The sequence below is a fragment of the Ochotona curzoniae genome, unplaced genomic scaffold (assembly GCF_017591425.1).
Source record: "Ochotona curzoniae isolate NIBS_2020 unplaced genomic scaffold, NIBS_Ocur_1.0 contig_4612, whole genome shotgun sequence".
Classification (NCBI taxonomy): Eukaryota; Metazoa; Chordata; class Mammalia; order Lagomorpha; family Ochotonidae; genus Ochotona; species Ochotona curzoniae.
The window spans coordinates 3,176,484-3,194,986 of NW_024466343.1; the positions used below are offsets into that span (position 1 = coordinate 3,176,484).

Genomic DNA, 18,503 nt, shown 5'->3' on the forward strand with positions numbered 1-18,503 from the left:
AATCCCACCAGAAACCAGAAAACTCAATAGGTTGGAAATACATCCATTGTACTGATTTAGAGCACAGCAAGAGAGGAACAAAGAATAGCTTTGAGATCAAATAGGCAAATGGATACATATATCAATTCTTTAAAAAATTGTTTTCTACAATATATTTTTAATATTTTATCACTGTTATTATATCCCATAATTCTGATTTGTTGGTATACAAATTCCTCCCACAACCCCCCTTTCCACATCCTATTCTCTCAGGCATCATTATTTGTTTTCAAAAATGTTGAATTATTCCCCTGGTCATTCCAGCCAGAATCATTAATGTGGGCACAAGTGCACATTTTTATGCAGAATTTCTACAAGGAAAGGGTAACTAATTTTGCAGATACTATATGAATTAACTTTATTGCCTGAATTTTTAAATAAAAGTCACTTGGAATTAATTAGAATAATATTAATTATGCCCCAATTAAAAAAGAAAAAGCAAAGATAAATATTGGTATAGTAATAGCTCTTTGGCATAAGAAAAAAACAAATGTTTACTGAATGGTTATTAGGAGAATTTAGTCACTCTGAGAAATTTCTTGTGTTTAATATTTTGTTTACTTCTACAAACTAGAGACAGACATTACTTTATATTTCACACATAACAATAATGAGCTTAAAGAGGGGGATATGCACTAACTTCATAACACTTCATGAATATCAGAGCTGTGTATCACTTGAAAGCAATCTGATTCCCATGCCATAGTAAACTTGTAACTCAAGTCTTAACTAATTTGAAACAAATACATTTTCCTAGATTCATATTGAATGAAAAGACAAATTCAAAAGAAATTCTCTTTGATAATGAGAAGGATTTAACTCCTCAGCAAATTTGCTCATTCATTCTTTCTTTACATATTAGTGTTCAAAGAACATGCCAAATCCTGTTGTAATCACTGAGTGTAGAGTTAACACAGGTAATTTTCACACTTTCACAGAACTGATCACAACCTGCCATGCAATAGAGAATTCAAGATCGTATTCTCTACTTGATCAATACTCAACTTAATGCAGATTTTCCACATTAAAGCATTACAATTCAAAAGAGCTATTGTTGGGCCCAGCCTGACAGCCTAGCAGCTAAGGTCCTCATCTTGCATGCCATCAGGATCCCATATGGGTGCCAGTTGGTTCTATTCTCACAGGCCCTGCTTCCCATTCAGTCCCCCCACTGACCTGGGAAAGCAGTCGAGGACAGCCCAAAGCCTTAGGACCTTGTGTTCCAGGAGCCAAGAAGAGGCTCCTGGCTCCTGGATTTCGACTGGCTCAGCTGCAGCTGTTGCAGCCACTTGGGAAGTAAATCACCTGACAGAAGATCTTTGTCTCTGTCTCTCCTCTACTCTATGTATCTGACTTTCCAATAAAAATAAATAAATCTTGGGAAAAAAAAGGCTACTGTTATCTGACACACTAAGGTCCAGATTGCTTTTAAGTCTCTTACATTGTGTAGAACATTCCCTTATTTCTAAATACACACACACACACACACACACACACACACACACACACACGAATTATGTAGCCCAATATATCATTAGTACTAAGGTTGAAAAACTGGTTTTATATGAACATAAATTTATCTTTAACTTTTAGTGTGTGTGCATATAGGGACATACTTCTTTCTTATTTTCCATGATAAAAAATTCCTATGTATTTAACTTAAAACAACACAAAGTACTTTCTACTTCATATGGGACAGAAGTACGACATGGATTTCAGTATTTGCAAGGCTAAGCTCTCTTTTCCACATTAGGACACAGTCCTTTTCCTTACTTTTCCAGCTTCTAGAGATTGCCTATATTCTTTGGCTGTTGGTGCTTTTCTTCTATCTTTAAATAAGCAATATTTAACCCTCCTTTTTAAGTAATTTTTTGCTCTTTTCTTCATTAATATAGAGAACAGAATCTATGCATTCCACACAATCCCAAGATGATAATCACATTTCCTTGCACACCTGTTTCTCAACATCTGTCCCTCCCACCCTTCCTTATGTTTAACAGCTACAGATTATAATTTTAATCCACTCTACATTTATAGGCTTAATTTACCACTAATCATAATATTCGACAAGTAAAATATAAAATGATCACAACCTCACATTTCCACTGCATTATAAACATGGTCAAAAAAGCTCTTCTTTCATTGCTTGGGTCCTTGGACTTTCTTCTTTTGCCTCACTCTTACAATTTTTAAAAGGTACTCAGTGATTTCCTTGGCTCCACCTGGATAATCTAACATAATACCCCTACAAGATTAGGTTACATATTAGATCTAACATATTCACTAGTACTGCAGGTTAGGAGTTAGTCATGTCATGAGACCATTTTGTTTACCTCTAGAAAAGAACATTTATGTAAATATTAGTGAAGATATTTTCACTAGCAGATATTCTATTAAAGTGGGACAGCACAAATCTCACTGAATTAAGCACAAATTTGGAAGACTCTTAAATGTGGACTACTTTTAAATAAAACTGTTCTAAGCACAGGCAACAACATCACCCATATCTTGCCCCCTTTTCACAACTACTTAGTTTTGCAATCCTATGCTTAGTCAAGCTTCAAAATCTCTAAAAAAAAATGTACATATCAGCCATTTGCTCAAATCAAGACATGAAATAATAACATACTTGAGAAAAATTTTTAAAGGCATAAGTTTTGACCTTTTTAAGGGTTAATCTCTTACTTGGTCTTGGCATTATAAAACCATTGTCTATAATATTTTGTGGGGTAATCTGTTTCATAAGAAGCATGGCTTTTGAGAAAACAACATTTCTGGAAGGAAAAATATTTGTTTAGTAAAATGTTATGTAATATGTCTTTCGAACGACAACCTGAAATGATTATTCTGTAGTTGTGGAAATGTGAGGATTAGCTGAGGATAAGGGTGCTATGACCTGGAATGAAAATAAGCAACACAAGTCATGAATGCTTAGCTAATCCTTCTAATTTTAACTTTTCTTGTTATGTCAGCATTCCTGGTGTTTTGGCCTAAAGATAGAGATAGCATCAATACATTAAAGCACAGCTTAAGCAAAAATATTGGCATTAAGCCCAGGGGGAAGACTAAGTTTATGTGTTCATGTAGCCCACAAAACTCTGCCAAGTCTTTAATATTTGTCAGTTCTTTCCCTAGATATTTGGGAGGCAAATAGTATTAAAACCCAATTTTTACCCTCAAAGAGTTCACTCGGGTTCCTATCTAGACTTACTGCAGACATTTAGGTGGTTCATAACCCAAGTACTAATGCAAGGGAATCTATATGTTAAACTGGTGAGTACTTTCCAGAGACAGGGACTACAGATCTCATCAGATTTTCGGAAGGAATCATGACTACTCAGTATTGAAGAACCAAAAGACTAAGACCAAAACTGATTAGCATGGCTGAGAAAGTTGTACTTTACTGCAGGTACATAGTTCACGTATCATGTGCTTTCTGCTTCTCTCGTTAGATCACTAGCAATAAGATGCATAAGGGCTGATGTGAGGTGGAATGAAACCAAGTCACTGGAATATTGATCACTGATTCTGCAAGCTGAACATTGCCACTATAACTAACTGTGTCCATGTTCTTTATGACACTGAATATGATTACATATTTTTTTAGAAATCATAAGTAATGTCATCAGTAAATTCAAATTTTTTTCTCTGCTAAAATTTATCATTGCACTAAATAAAGTTTAAAATGCAATCTCAGTTAAAATATAGCTAACAAAAGCAGCAAAATCCTAATTTCCTCATCAGCAATGTCTTAATTATGCACAGGATTTGAGAAATAAAACAGAACAACAATTACAAAAATCAAAAGACAATCTGCTTTCCTCAGTCTGAGAATGACTAATGTATAATGTTATTTTTTTCTTTTTTACCCATCATATTTCCAGGTACACTATTATTTAATCCTTTCCAACATGACTCAAAAATTGGAGAAGGATGACGTAGGGCAAAATTGTTTCTCATCAACATGGATCACAAATTATACATTAATTTGACTTTTGTCCATTCCTGTTACCCTATAAACATTTTCCAGCTCATGTATAGGTTGAAGAAACTGAAGTAGAACTTTCTCTGCTTATCAAAGTTACCTTGTTAAAAAATAATTAAGTTTAAATTCTAATACTGTCTTTCTTTACCATTACTACAATTTACTGGAGGAAAAGGAATAGCTCAGATGGAATCCAATAAAATACTATATCAATATTATTTTTACTTGCTCTTTGCTGTATCTCATTAGTAAACAACAGCAAATCAAAAAGTACCATAAACTTACTTCTTTTGCTTACAGTAAACCATACTCTATAAATTCTGGCACAGTGTTAAGCTCACATATTGTTCTAAATATCAGATACTGTATTAGACAAATTATAAAATTTCAGTACTCTATTTTGATTAGGAAAATAAGAGCATGCACATTATTTACAGAGAAAATGTTGGGGATCAGTGGTTAAACCTTGTGGGTGCCTGCATTTCATATAGTAGTGCCTGTGTTCTTGCCCTGCTCCTCTTCTGAGTCCAGCTTCCTAATATTGTGTGCTCTGGGAAGAGTCTGTAACAGCTCAAGGAGTTATGTCCCTGCCATTCACTTGGGAGAACTGGCTTATATTTCAGGCTCCTGATATTGATATGGCCTGGTCCTGGCTATTGGTAGCATTTGAGAAATGAAATAGTGCATGGAAAATGCCTTTGTTTCTCTCATTGTCCCTCTTTCATCCAAATCAATTGGAAAAAAAGTATACAGAAACTTCTGGGAAAGAAAAGTACTACATATTGGAATCTATCACAATCACAGAAAAATCATGCCCAGCAATTCTTTGTAGAGATTATAGAGGAAAATCAGAAATAAATATGTAGAAGAAAAGAAAATGTGTGCTGCAGAAGAAAAGCTGATATTAAAATGAAAATTTCACTGTAGCTAAATTAACCATGTCTTATGATACATTCTAATAAAACTCAAATTCTAAGTAATGTCAATTTAATCAGATATATAGCTGACGTAGTTTTATCAGAAGCTGGTCATACACATCTTGTGCATTTATGGCAATTGTAGCTAAAATGGATTGTATAACAAATAAATCTGAACATGTTTATCAGAAAAATGTACTAATTTTTCAATACCATATAACATGTAACTCCCTAAAACTACTTTCTATAGATAAGATGAGTGAACCCGAGTTTGTCTATGAAGAAATACCTAGACAAATCACCTTGCTGCAATCCAAATCACTTGGGAAGTCTTTTTTTTTACCAAGTTCACCAATTAGTCATAATTGTTTCAAGTTATTTAATCAAGATATTCTATGTCCAGATCTTACAATTATTGCTTCATATTTTTACACAGATTGATGTTTTTCTATGAGATGGAGTACCTGTGGAATATATTGGTATCTTCTAATAAGTGAAGCCTTCTAAAATGTTAATAAATTCCTTACTTAATAAATTATAAATTTGGACATTTAAGATCAAAAGAAATAGAAACAATGGAGTGTTTTAAGCCTGATTCCATTGCTACTCTCGTAACATTCTGGGGAAAACCCATGATTAAAACACCTTTTCTGCATCATTTACTGAACCTAATAGATTTTTGGTTGTGTGCTTAGTAGTATACAAGTCTTTAAAACACCGTGGTAACATTACTTGATTCCAACTGAACTTGAACTACAAAGTGACTTAATGTGAGCAAAGAACATCTGTGATTGAACAAGTCAAAATCCCATGCAAAGGAATGGGGATGAGCAGGACTACCCCATCTACATCACTTCTATTAATACCATATTTTAAAGCATAACTTATTTATTTAAAACAAACATTAATGACAGGGGGAAAGAGGGACAGAGAGGAGAGAGATAGTTATCTTCCATCAGTAGGTTCACGTCCCAAATTTTCACAACAGCAATGACTGTTCCAGGCTGAAACTGTAGCCAGAAATCCTGCTGTGTTTTCTTTATCAAGTATATGAGCCATTAGTTGATGCCTACCTGGGTGCACATCAACAAGAATCTGGTTCAGAAGTAGGACTGAAACTTACAACCAGGCACTCTGTTATGAAATGCAGACATCCCAAGAGTGGTTACTGCAGTGCCACAATGTTCAACTCCCATCGTTGCCTAGTTAATACTATAAATAACATGTAGACCATGCACAAATAAAGAAATATGATCACTTTTGAAAGTATTTCTGCCTAGAATTTATTTCACTTACTTCTACTGAAAGTCACATTCTTCATATATCTAATGGTATGCTTTATATGTACTTTATTCATTTACTTACTTACATAATATAACTATTTTTATCCTATGTATATACCAGTAAATTATATTCAAATCTAAAATTTCTGATAGGCATCATTTTGCAGCAGATTAACTCATCATTTGAGATGATTTACTTTAAGATATAATCACTAACCTCTTCTGTGTGTATGTGTGTCTATATCTGTCATTTTGTCTTTGAAGCAAACAAATATAGAACTTTTTTAAAAAAGCATTCAAATTTCTTTGGATATATAAGGATATGCAACTAAGTTTTGGAATTATTTTCAGTTCAGGAGGTTTATAATGGGTTTACAGATCAAAAATATTGACTGTAAATATTAGGAACGTGTGTCCAGTTCCTTCTGTCTCAGAGCATATCAAAGTTTCTGTGTACCGTGTTAAGCTCCCTGCAGGTATAAGTAGAACTTGAATAAAATATTTGGACTCACTATGAGTCTTCTCTTGAATCCTCATTGCATTTCAGCATGGACTACTGTAATATATGTGTTCTCTGGAAATCTTGTCTTAGCACTGTTAAGCTTCTCTTTCATTTACTTTTGTTACTTGTTGACAACTAAAGAGCAGTATTTTGAATTTGAATTCTCCTTTGTATACAACATGTTGATCTTTTTTACCATTGTGTCTTTTCTTTTTGTGTCTTTGAAAGAAAGCACGTACGTATTCTGGGATTATCATTTTGGCAGTCAGGCCCATCTGGAACACAAGGGCTGTGTCCTTCTCTTTGAGTGTACCCTTTGTCAATCAAGGTTTTAGCATTTATAGAAAGCATATTAACATTACATTAAGACATGCTGGTCTTTCAAGAATATGGATTTATAGTTGTACCACTTAGGGTAATTGCTCTCCAGATACTCATCGAAAGTAGAATTTTAAAGTATTTGCACCTGAATTTCTATTCAATGCTCCTTTGAGAGAAATAATATTTATGGAGGTTATCTTCAGAAAGGATAAGTGCTAAAATCTGTTCATGTATTAACGTAATATTTAAAACGCTCTCTCCCTTTCACCAAACTGAAAATGTGTGGAATTTATTTTACCATATTTAATTTTTCCTTCCCTATGATCCAAAGTGTACTTAAAAAAGGCCATATAAAAGAAAACCTTGTGAAAAAGTTTTGTGTTATTTATAGTTCCTACTGAAATGAACCAAACATCACAGAGCCGTTCAGTAGTAATATTTTTCTGTTCTGGGCAACAATATCCAGGTACTGGGAAAAAAATTAGCTTTTAAGCACATAGATCATGTAATATACAATGTGTAAAACTGAGTATAAGTAGCTGTCCCTCTGAACGAATTCTTAGGAATAACAGAACACATTTTTCTGTTTTTGACAAACCAATTAAAGTACATAGAAATTGTAATGCAAAATTTCTACTTTAATCTCACTTCTGACTGTAATCTTATTTATTTTTTCATCTTATTTTTCTTATTCATGTTGGCATGCTGAATACTTATTTTTAAGCTAATTTTAAATCCCTTTCATGACGTAAACAATAAATGATGTTTGAATGTGTTGTCTTTCCATTTGACAAAGCTTTTCTCAAAACAATGATTAAGCTTGAAACACTAGTCTAACATTGCCACACTTTGGGATCTTTGGGAATTAGACGCTAATCTAGATGAAATTTAGTGTTCAGAATATTAGTGACAGAATACCCTGGATTCACCACCTAAGGAAGAAATAAGGAGATACAAGTGAATAGAACAAAAATTTGGTCTCAATATAATCTGGAAAATGGCCTTAGCTGCTTCCAAAAGAAAATAAGGCAAAAATGGCCCATGAGTATTATCCTACGTTGTGCGCTGACTCTTCTAGTCAGGGCTTGACCTTGGGCAGGATGGCTTTCTGTATTGGAAGCTATCCACCAAATGGCTAACAACTGAATGCTCACTGCTCACTACATTTTCAGATCTATTCCAAATATGCTAGGTATGGCAGATACCCTGAGGAAATTAACGCCCTTGTGCGGGGTCATGCAATTGGGGCAAAAGGCACAGGATGTGATTAGCATGGCTCCTCGATTTACCAAGGCCAAGTGGAGTTTCTGGCTGCATGGCAAGGCCAGGCAGAATATCTCTAATCACCTCATTGCTGCTTCAGCCCATTGTATGGACACTCAATCACCTCTTTGATTCAATTTTCTGGAATTCTATAGGTGGTGGTGTTTTTCTGCAAATGTGAAATGATTTATGTAACCGGTTTAATATTGGAGACTGATTTTATCAATCATATTATGGTAAAAGGAACTTGAGCAACTTAAGACAATGAAACACAGCTTAAAGCATACCATATCACAATTCAGGCTTTATCATTCCCAAAGGTCTTATTGTGTGCCCACTTTTGACTTGGAACTTACTCTAAGATGTATGAGGTTCTCCATAAGAAATGGCTTGATGATATCTTAAAACAGATGGCAATCATGAAGGTACAAAGAGTTCATTTACCATGCAGCCTCGTACTGTTACAACACATGAAATGATGCGTTTGGTTTGTCACCATGGAAAGCAGAAAGTATATGGGCATCTTCTCAAGGGAGGCAAATGTGAACTCCCAGAGAAAAATGGTTTAAAACTTCTACCAAATATTGACACCTACATTTAGGGAAAAAACTAATTTGAAAATAACCCACATATCAATCAACTTCTGGTAACTTTGTTCATTAATATAGTAAAATTATTAGCTTTTAATTTGATCAATGAATACATATTCAACAAATTATCAGAGATTTCTTGGATAGAAATTGGTACTGAAAAAAGTAGAGTAAGTGCAATAATTCTTAACTTCAGGAGTTCATTATCCTAAAATTGCTAGCAATAAGGCTTAGAAAACACCTAACAGCCTTAAGTTTGGTTTGAAAAAAATAGAGGAAGTTGGGTGTTGGAAATCTGGGTGTGATAGCAGATTGTAACAAATACATTATAATCATACCGTATGCTAGCAAAGGGAGAATTGAGTGTGTGGCTTAGGAAAATAATTACTACTTTACAAGTTTTGCTTTGTACATTAAAGTTATTCTGCAATACTATTAAATAAATTTAAATAGAAATCATATAAGAAATAAATCTGCCCTGTAGACTTCTATGACCCTACCTTGAATAAAAAACATAACTCTAACATGGAATACCAGAGAAGGAATAAAAGTAAGGAAGATACATTTAGTAGTCAGAAATATGAGATATCTTTCTGAAGTTCGCAGGTTACTTTTTTAAATTCCATTTTCTACAAATTTTTGAAATACAAATGTATGACATTTAAACCAAATTTAAAAGTGCAAATCTATCCAATGTGAATCAAGCATTATAATTCAAGCACACCTTTTCTCATCGAATAAAAATCTTTGTAATCTTTGAGTTAGAAATGAAAATAAAAAAGCATATAATTGAACAAGCAGTATATCATAAAACAAAGCATGTTTTTTGTTGCATAATCATCTCATGTTAGTTTTCTACATTTAAAAAACTCCTGCCCTTAGGAGTCCATGATTAATGTTTGCATGAAGATGTAGTTTTACAAAAACTTTATTGTATTCTCACTTGTTAGTTTCAAATAATGAACATCATCAGTCTGAAAGAATCTATAATAAGAAAAACTACTAAGGAAATTAATTGACTTATTCTTCAATTTGTACTTTCCTCCTTAAAGTTAATTGTTTAATTAAAAGTTTAACTTTATCACAAAGTGAAACTATTTATTCATAATTGAAGTTATGTTTGAATTCAGCTTTACCTTTATGTAAAGAAATACAGTTTAATTAAGATGTAGATTCACATCTTTTTCAGACTTACTGCATACACCTAAATTAATTTTTAGTCTCGCTTTATTGAAAGGAAAAAGTCGAAGATAGTACTACTAACTTGCTCATACACCTCTCCTGTTGAAAGTATAAATCTGATGCAATGATATCACATTATTCCAGCATGTTTAACTAACCTTACTTCGAAACACTGAAATGTCACTCTAAGCTCCACACAATACAGAAATTCCAAACTAACAGCAAAAGATTAATCTAAAAAGCACAATGAAGTGATGCAAAGAAACAAAAATATACATTTTCCTTTCTCCTGGTCTCATAATTGTATTTTTCTTAAAAGTACTTGCTGTGTTTAACTATGCAAGAGAAACAAAAAGTTTTGGTGGTATTGTTTGCATTTGGAGATTGTAAGTTAGCTGACATAATTTATGATCTCCTGAAAATAAACCGAGTGCAAAACATGTACATATGTACATATTTTTAAAATTACTTATATTTCAATAAAGTAACTCTAGAAGTCTACTGCTACCTTCCATTTTCATGTGAATTAAAGTGACACAACCTGTTCTGTGGTGGTGTGATGGCAGTCTTGCAGACCTGCTTTGTATCAATTAGCATCTACATTTCAAAGAGGTCTAATATTTTATATATCAACTCTGGGTTTTAAAGACTTATTGAAGGGGGTAATTCAAAATATATGAAATGATTCCTAGTTAAAAATCACATTGTGGTATTAATGGATTTGCCTTGATCTTTGTTAAGTAGGATTTGTGTCTACAATGGTTACTACACTAAATGACATGTAGGAACATAAAGCACTGAAGGGAATGGCAATATGTCAATTAACATTGTTAGTTGCTTCAGAGTCATTTTATGAGGAAATATTCGATATTTCTAAGTATAGATCTTGACATAACAAAATTCTAGAAATGCGTACCTTGCACAGTTAGATGCACCTGCATTGTTCTCGGCGTGTGCTGAGTCTGCACAGAACACGTGTATGGGCCATCATCTGTCACATCTACATTCTGTATCTGGAGGCTGTAGTCCCTCTTATTCAATGTTGAAATTGAAACTCGAGGATCCACTGACCACTTATCACCTCCCGCAAAAATAATACTTGACCGGTTCAGCCAGGCACCCTTTGAAGCTCCATCTTCCAAATAACACCTACAAATTTCCAGAGACAGAACACTATTAATCAAAATGAAAATGAGACACAATATCCTCTTTGTTCTGAATGCTAACTCATATGCTGAAAAACAGCACAGAACCAAATCCAAACATCAGACATAAACTCGGGAGACAAAACATACTGACACATCTTTCACTCCCAATGCAAATGTAAAACAATACCTGAAAACAGTTTTTTTTTTTTTTTAAGTGTGTGTGTGTGCTTCACTTCAAGGCCAGTCAAATGCCTTTTAATTTGGTTTCAATGACAATAAATTAACACAATTTAAATTAGCACAAGTAATTGTCCTATGGTAAATTATACTTTTATTTCACATTATACCAGCAAAGTTTTATGGGTTAGGATGACTCAGTCAAGTTCAATTCTGAAGGCGAAGTTACAGACTCAGAAAGCATAACATCACTCAGTGTTAATCTTCAAAATATTTGCAAAATTGTAAAGCTGAACACAGAAATTACAAGCTGCATTTTGTTGACTAAGCTATATGTAATGTTTACTGATTGGTGTGGTAAACAAGGTGATGCTAACTTTTTTTTAGTAATATTTTGCTGTCTTTTTAACAAGCTGATCTAGAAAAGCACTAACCTATCCAATGAACATTCACATGGCACCCAGTTACAGAGTTCAAAATGTACTTCACTGCTCTCTAAGATTTTTAGCCTAGTAATGAAGATGGTTGAGCACACCAATTATTGCCATCCAGAAAGGAGTATTTTGTTTAAATTATAGATAAGGTAACATGTGCAAAGGAGGGTTTCTTGATGCAAAAATGTGTGGAGAATGTAGAGCAAGCATTACCTATAGTAGGAAATGTCTGAGAAAGTAGGTGACAAGCTGATGACAAGGTATTTTTAACATAGACTTGGCATGACAGCACTACCAGCTAAAACTGAGAGACATAGGCAATTCAAATGTGTACAAAACAGCACGGTAGAGGCAGAGAAAACATGAGAGATCAAATTAGCTAGATAAACTAGAGCCCATGGATCGCAGCAAGTCTAATGATGACCAGATTTTCAGCCAAATTCAATGTCATAATCTAAGTAACAATTCTAAAGTATAGCTTTGTGTTTAATGGAAATCAGGCACATCAAGAATTAGAATAGAAGGCTGTAGCCATACGCCACTGATTTTGCTGAAGTCTGGAATTCTGTGTTTCATCCTGAAAATGTTACAAATTAAAGGTTGTTTTTCTTAAATGAGTACAAAGTGCAGCTACTGAATGAAAACATACACACACAAAAAGAGTTTGACAGCCTTTCCACAGAGCACCTTGGGGAATTGAACAGTCTGAGACTGCTACAAAATTGCAAGCTGAAGGCATCAGAGCAGGTTGCTGCCAACTGGCTGAATCTCATCAGTGGGTGAAAAAGTTACAAGCAAGATACACTGCAGCTTCATTTGCTGTCAAATTCATCATCTACAGAATCCAAGCTACCAGTAATCTAAAAGGTCATCTTTAATTGAAAAAGCCTTACTTTATGTATTTAGTAGGGAACATGAGATCTCTTTAATGATATAATTAAATAACTGTAGGATATCATCATTCTTTATAACATGAAGAATGGATAGAAAATACATCCCATTTCCCAAAATCACAATTGTTATCATTCGGGGAAGGGTTCCTAAAATACCACTATTGGAAAGTGGAACTATAATACTGCAATATGCCACCTAGTGTCTGAATTTCCTGGGTACTTGTTACTTTTCTTGCATTTCTGAACTTCACGTCTTGGTCCACTGGGTGCACCTGACAAGGCAACAGGGTGTGGATTTCTATGGCCTTCATCACCGGTACATGTGTGGAGATGTTTGGGTTAAGTGACTTGTCAAAAGTCCAACTGTTGGTTGATGGTGAAGTTGAATTCATAATTATCTTTTCTTTCCACTTTTCATATCATTTCCAGTGTAATGGAGATCAAAGACTTTTAAAATAAGCTTGAAAAATAGGAAAATGATTAGAATGTTGCAGAAATTACTGCAAGTAATTTCTTATTTACTGAATGTGACCAAGTGTTTAACCTGTCCTATTCTAAAGGAAGCAGAAAATCAATTACTAATGGATATTTTACTGTGAAAGTTTGATCGAGAGCATTCTACCATACATTTCCCTTTTGCTAGAGGCAGCAACATTTTACAATTTGTTTTAATATTTTTGGGAAAACCACAAGGATTAATTACTAGCCTTAATGCAAGTCCTATCCCTCCACTCACTCCAGTGTAGAATTTAAATGCTTTGCTTTGAAAAGAAAGGAAAAAAGGAATGAAAGCAAACTTTGATAATTACATTTCACAACTATCACTGATTTTAACCCCGATTTTTTCAGGATGCATATTGGGATGATTCCTGAATGAGATTCTAACAAAGAAATGTTTTGTTTTTAATTGCTTTCTTTCATTCATGTAAAGTTCTTGTCAAACTATAATTCTGAGAAGGGATCTACCACATATGAAATTTTTTAAGTAGTGAGTAGTAAGATTTTATATGGCTTTCTAGTAAAAATCATATGATAATTATATGGATAGTGTATATAGATTTAGGGTCAAATATAAGATGAGTATGTAAAATACAAGAAATAGTCTAAAGTCCCAAGACGCAAATATGTGTGTGTATGTGTGCTTGTGTAGGTTTGAATTATCATTAGAATAAATACTCATTGAGAACAGGTATTATTCCTTTTTCCCTAATTCCTTTCTTCTTCATCTTTACCTTATTTTTCCCCTCGAATATGCTGCTTGATGTACACATGCCACTCTAAAACATTCTAGTGATGTAAGATGTGCAGGATATGTGTATTGGGATGTGTTAGAGGAGCTGGGGAGCATGATAACAATGTATTTCTGTACTCCTCAGGCATCCAAAGCTCTTTTTATTGATATAAGAATTCTGGTGTGCAAAAGTATAAATCCTTGCCCTCACAGAATATGTTAGCACATATTTTAAAGCATATTCATATCTGTGTGTATACATACATATGTATATATTTCATTTACAAAAACATATGTGAATTTCTGCAATGAGTGAACAAAGGGAATAATTAAGATACTTTGGGTAAATGAATAATATGGTAAAATATGTTAGAATTACCTTTGTGCTAATTGGGAAAACCAAGTCACAATCACAAAATTAGCAGTAACATACACTTAATGTAACTACACATGGCCTACATTAAAGCTGGTAAAGCTTGTAGAGGACATGCTAAGTAATTCAAGTCAATAGTTAAGGAACTGAGCTTCAAATTGATTGAGCACAGGAAAGGCACATGCAAGAATCAAAGATGGATAGCAACCTGAGCTAATCATTTATATATGCCACCATTTGCAATGAACAAAAGTTGTATCTTTTAGTGCCTATACCTCAAGAACTTCTACAAACTACCAGTCAATCTTATTTTTTGTTATATATTTTGTTAAGGACTTCACATTTGGCATCCATTTAATTATTTCATAACCTATAATCTAGATACAACTAAAACATCATATTTAAAAAATATATTGAAAGGTTTTCTAATGAATAGTTGAATCTCACTCTTAGCTGCAGAGACATATCTATCTTACTGTGTCTTTCTAGAAAAAGGTGTAGGCCATTGCCTAGGTTGTCTTGCACCTAGGCAAGTATTATCCTGCTGGGTCTGATTAATGCCCAATATTGTTAATTATGTCAGTGTGTAGCACAGTTACCTATTCTTTTTCTTTCCCAAGAAAGATAACTGGGAACCCATACCTAGGTATGCATGGGTCTTGGGCAGACAGGTAAGACCACAGGGTAGCATGATACACCACCAGAGGACTGGGCTTGGGGATCTGCACACACATGGGTATGAAGGACTATGAATTGCTCAAGGAAAGGGGAATGTTAGGAAGGAAAACTGCTGAGGGAAATTACAACAGGTGAGAAGTGACTTCTGGGAGACTTCAATTGGCCAGACTAATACACCTGCAGGTAAATGAGGGGACTGAGGCTGGGTGGTTTGGCAGAGGGAAAATAGAACACCTTCAAGGTGAAACCAATAAATCTACCCAATTACCGGAACATGCAAAACTCATGACTGGGGATAGGGTGCTACCTGGCAGGCCACAAGACCCACAAGCACACAAAGGCCAAGATTGGGGGGAGACTATGCTGGGATATGTCTAACACCCATTCCCATTGGCATGCATGAGAGATGGGTTTGAGTGTGGGTATGCAGACTTGGTGAACTCCTCTGGTGGACTATAGCTCTCACTGGTGAGCATGTGCATCAACTTGGTGTTGGTCAGGTTAGACTGGGTTGCTTCATTTGTTGGAAGATATATGGGTTGGCTCTAGCTTTGCACACTGAGCAGGGATATGTGAAACCATAGCACACTAACACATACAAGAGCCATCATAGGGTGCAGGTGATGCTGGGCTAAGCCAAGCTATCATACCTACTTGTTTGCATGAAAGCCAGGGATGCAGGCAGACTAGGCAGGGATAGGTTGCAGCACCCACCAGCAAAAGTTGGGAATAGAGGTGGGCCAGGTCAGGGCAGGCCAGGCTACAGTATCTGATGGCAAAGGACAAGCAGAGTGATTGGCCATGTTAGGCTGGGTCAGACCAAACACTAGCATGTGCAAGATCTGTGGCTGGGAGCAGGCCTTGTCAGGAAGTTAAAGGAATGCCCTAGCTAGGCTGTGGTTCCCATTAATGAGCACAAGAGCTGTAATGGGAGCAGAGAACTGGCTCAACATGGCTGCAGTATCCCTCCTCTACCATGACCTGGTCTGGGGTATACCAGACTGGACTAGGCTCCAGAACCCACTGGTACTCATGAGAAGCAGGATAGGTGTAGGAGACACTGGGTTATGTCTCTGCAACTGCTGAACCATGCGAGAGCTGGATTTGGGGGTAGGCCAGGCATGACTGGGCTATAGCACTCAATGATAACAGCTAGATTGGGTGTGGGCTGATCAGGCAAGGTGACTGTACCTGCCAGGACAGGAGGCAAGCCAATTCAGGCTAGGCCAAGAATCCAGTAGTGTGCACAAGATCTGCAACTGGGAGGTGCCCTGATATTGGAGCTTAGGGAACCCCTCTATCAGGATAGAGTTCCTGCAAGTGAGTACAAAAACCAAAGTTGGGAACAGCCCAGACCAGGTCAGGTTATAGTACCCACCTGCATACCTATGTGTCAGGACTGGGAAGAGGCCAGGCTGGGCCAGTTCATAACACCCACAGGCAGATGTGAGAACTGGGACAGGGTACAGGACAGGCTCGGGTGGGCCACAATAGCAGCTGGTTCATATTTGGGATGGGACTGGGGGCAGTCCAGGCTAGGTTGGGCTGCAGCCTCCACCAGCATGAGCTGGGACTGGACAGACCAGACGAGGCAGTCTGCAGTACCTAACAGTGAATTCTGAGATTTTGTGGACCATGCCAGATTAGGCCACAGTACCCACCAGCACACATAAAACCTAGGAGAGTGGGAGTATTACGGGGAGCAAGATCACACCAGACATGTCTAAGGTTTTATTAAGGAGTCTTCATTAACCAAGCTTGGTGATAACAGAACCAATCTAAAATAACTAAAATAATTAAATAACTAAAATAGCAGATCACAAACCAATCAAAGCAATACACAGGGACCATGCTAACAGAAGATACTAAAATAACAGATCACAAATTCAATCTAAGAAATATACAGGGACCATGCTCAGGAGATTACCTACCCTGAATAGGCCAAGAGTCAAGGTGCCAGAGTAACGGAAACAGCTGATCAGTAAGAGAGAGAGGGAGCCCCGCTTCACAGGCCTTTTAAAGGGGCTTGTGAGGGGAGTGGTTACACAACAATGCAATACCATCCCCTCTCAGTTGATAGATGAACCACAGGTGGACAGGAGCAACTAGGCTGCAGCTCCTGTTGGTATGCATGAGGGCCAGGTGTGTGGTGGCCAGGGATGAGCTGGACACATCATCTATCGGTTTTCACGTGAGATGGGGCTGGTGACAGAACTGACAAGATGACTGCAACTGCCATTGTGTATGTAGGCTGATGTAGGTAATAGGGGGAGCCAGATCTCATACTGGCAAGCACACACAGGAGTCATGTCTGGGTTACCTAAGCAAGATTTCTTTGAAGACCTACTTTCCCACCCCAAGCTGGGCCACTGGACTCATAACTCCAACCACAGGGAAAATCACAGGATCTGGGGTCTGATTATGATATGCATGTGTCAGAACTGTGTCTCCTTAATGGTTCAAGTCTTTTCACTGGACAGCATGCTCAGATGCACAAGAGGGACATGACAACAAGTTCATTGAGGCCTGCAAAAGACATCCAGTACAATAGAGGGCAGATAAAAACAGGAGAGCTCTTTGACAGGCCAACCTTTGACAGCAAATAGCTAGGCTAGTGGAGATCCTAAGATGGACTGTGTCAGCCAAATGACCTTGGAAGGGTTTCCTCAACTTTGGATCAACAAAATCAGCAGCATCTCAGAACTACCAAAACCTCTTAAGCAGTACCCTCAGAACATGCCCCACATCAGGGTCCCTGGGATGAGATAAGTTAGCCATCCCCCATCCCAGGATACTGATGTGTTTGGGCTGCTGGGAGCAGCACTCTTTACCCAGATAGAGGAAAAAAAACATGGAGATAGGATATAATCGTCTCATCTGCTTTCCCTCATTCCTCAACCCTCCTACCCGAATTGGTGCTCCACATGGGCATGCATTCTTCTTGACTATGTAGACATCATAAAAAATAAAATAGATTTATTATATATAAAAAAGGAACAAAAACCCAAGAAGAGAAGTTAATATATAGAAGAATACTGTGAATTAAAACTTTTTTAAAAAAATAAGTAAAGCAGCTCCAAAATTATACTCTTCAGCATAAACTATGGTAATTTCATACCACATAGCAGGACAAATAATTAAAGTTTCCGTCCTCTGGTTGGTTTACACAGTTCCAAATATATTTCTATTGCAATACATTTAGAAAATAGTTTGAATGTTTCATTTTGTTTCACAGTTGTAAATGATATAAACCCTTGCTGAAGTCGATTCATGCCTATGTAATAAGGAGTGCTTGCTTCTGCTTCTCAACATTCAAGAAATTACTGTATATTAGACAGTTCCCTGTGGGGCAATACTGAGCCCCACTTAGAAAGCTGTTAGCTGATCAAACTGATGATGGAAGCATTCTAACGAACTCTGTCTGTGATACTGTTGGAATTAGATCTGAAAGATGGACATTAGAGACATTAGTGGAAATTAGCATATT

The 18,503-nt window shown here is 36.2% G+C and overlaps 1 protein-coding gene across 2 annotated transcripts in view; it reads right to left on the reverse strand.

The window, feature by feature from the left end:
• The window catches only part of NEGR1 (neuronal growth regulator 1), an 808,008-nt gene that overhangs the window by 466,215 nt on the left and 323,290 nt on the right, over positions 1 to 18,503 (reverse strand). For both annotated transcript variants that reach the window (XM_040987281.1, XM_040987282.1), the window contains exon 2: positions 10,999 to 11,231. In XM_040987281.1, coding sequence (XP_040843215.1) covers positions 10,999 to 11,231 — 233 coding nt within the window. The remainder of the gene's footprint in view (positions 1 to 10,998; positions 11,232 to 18,503) is intronic.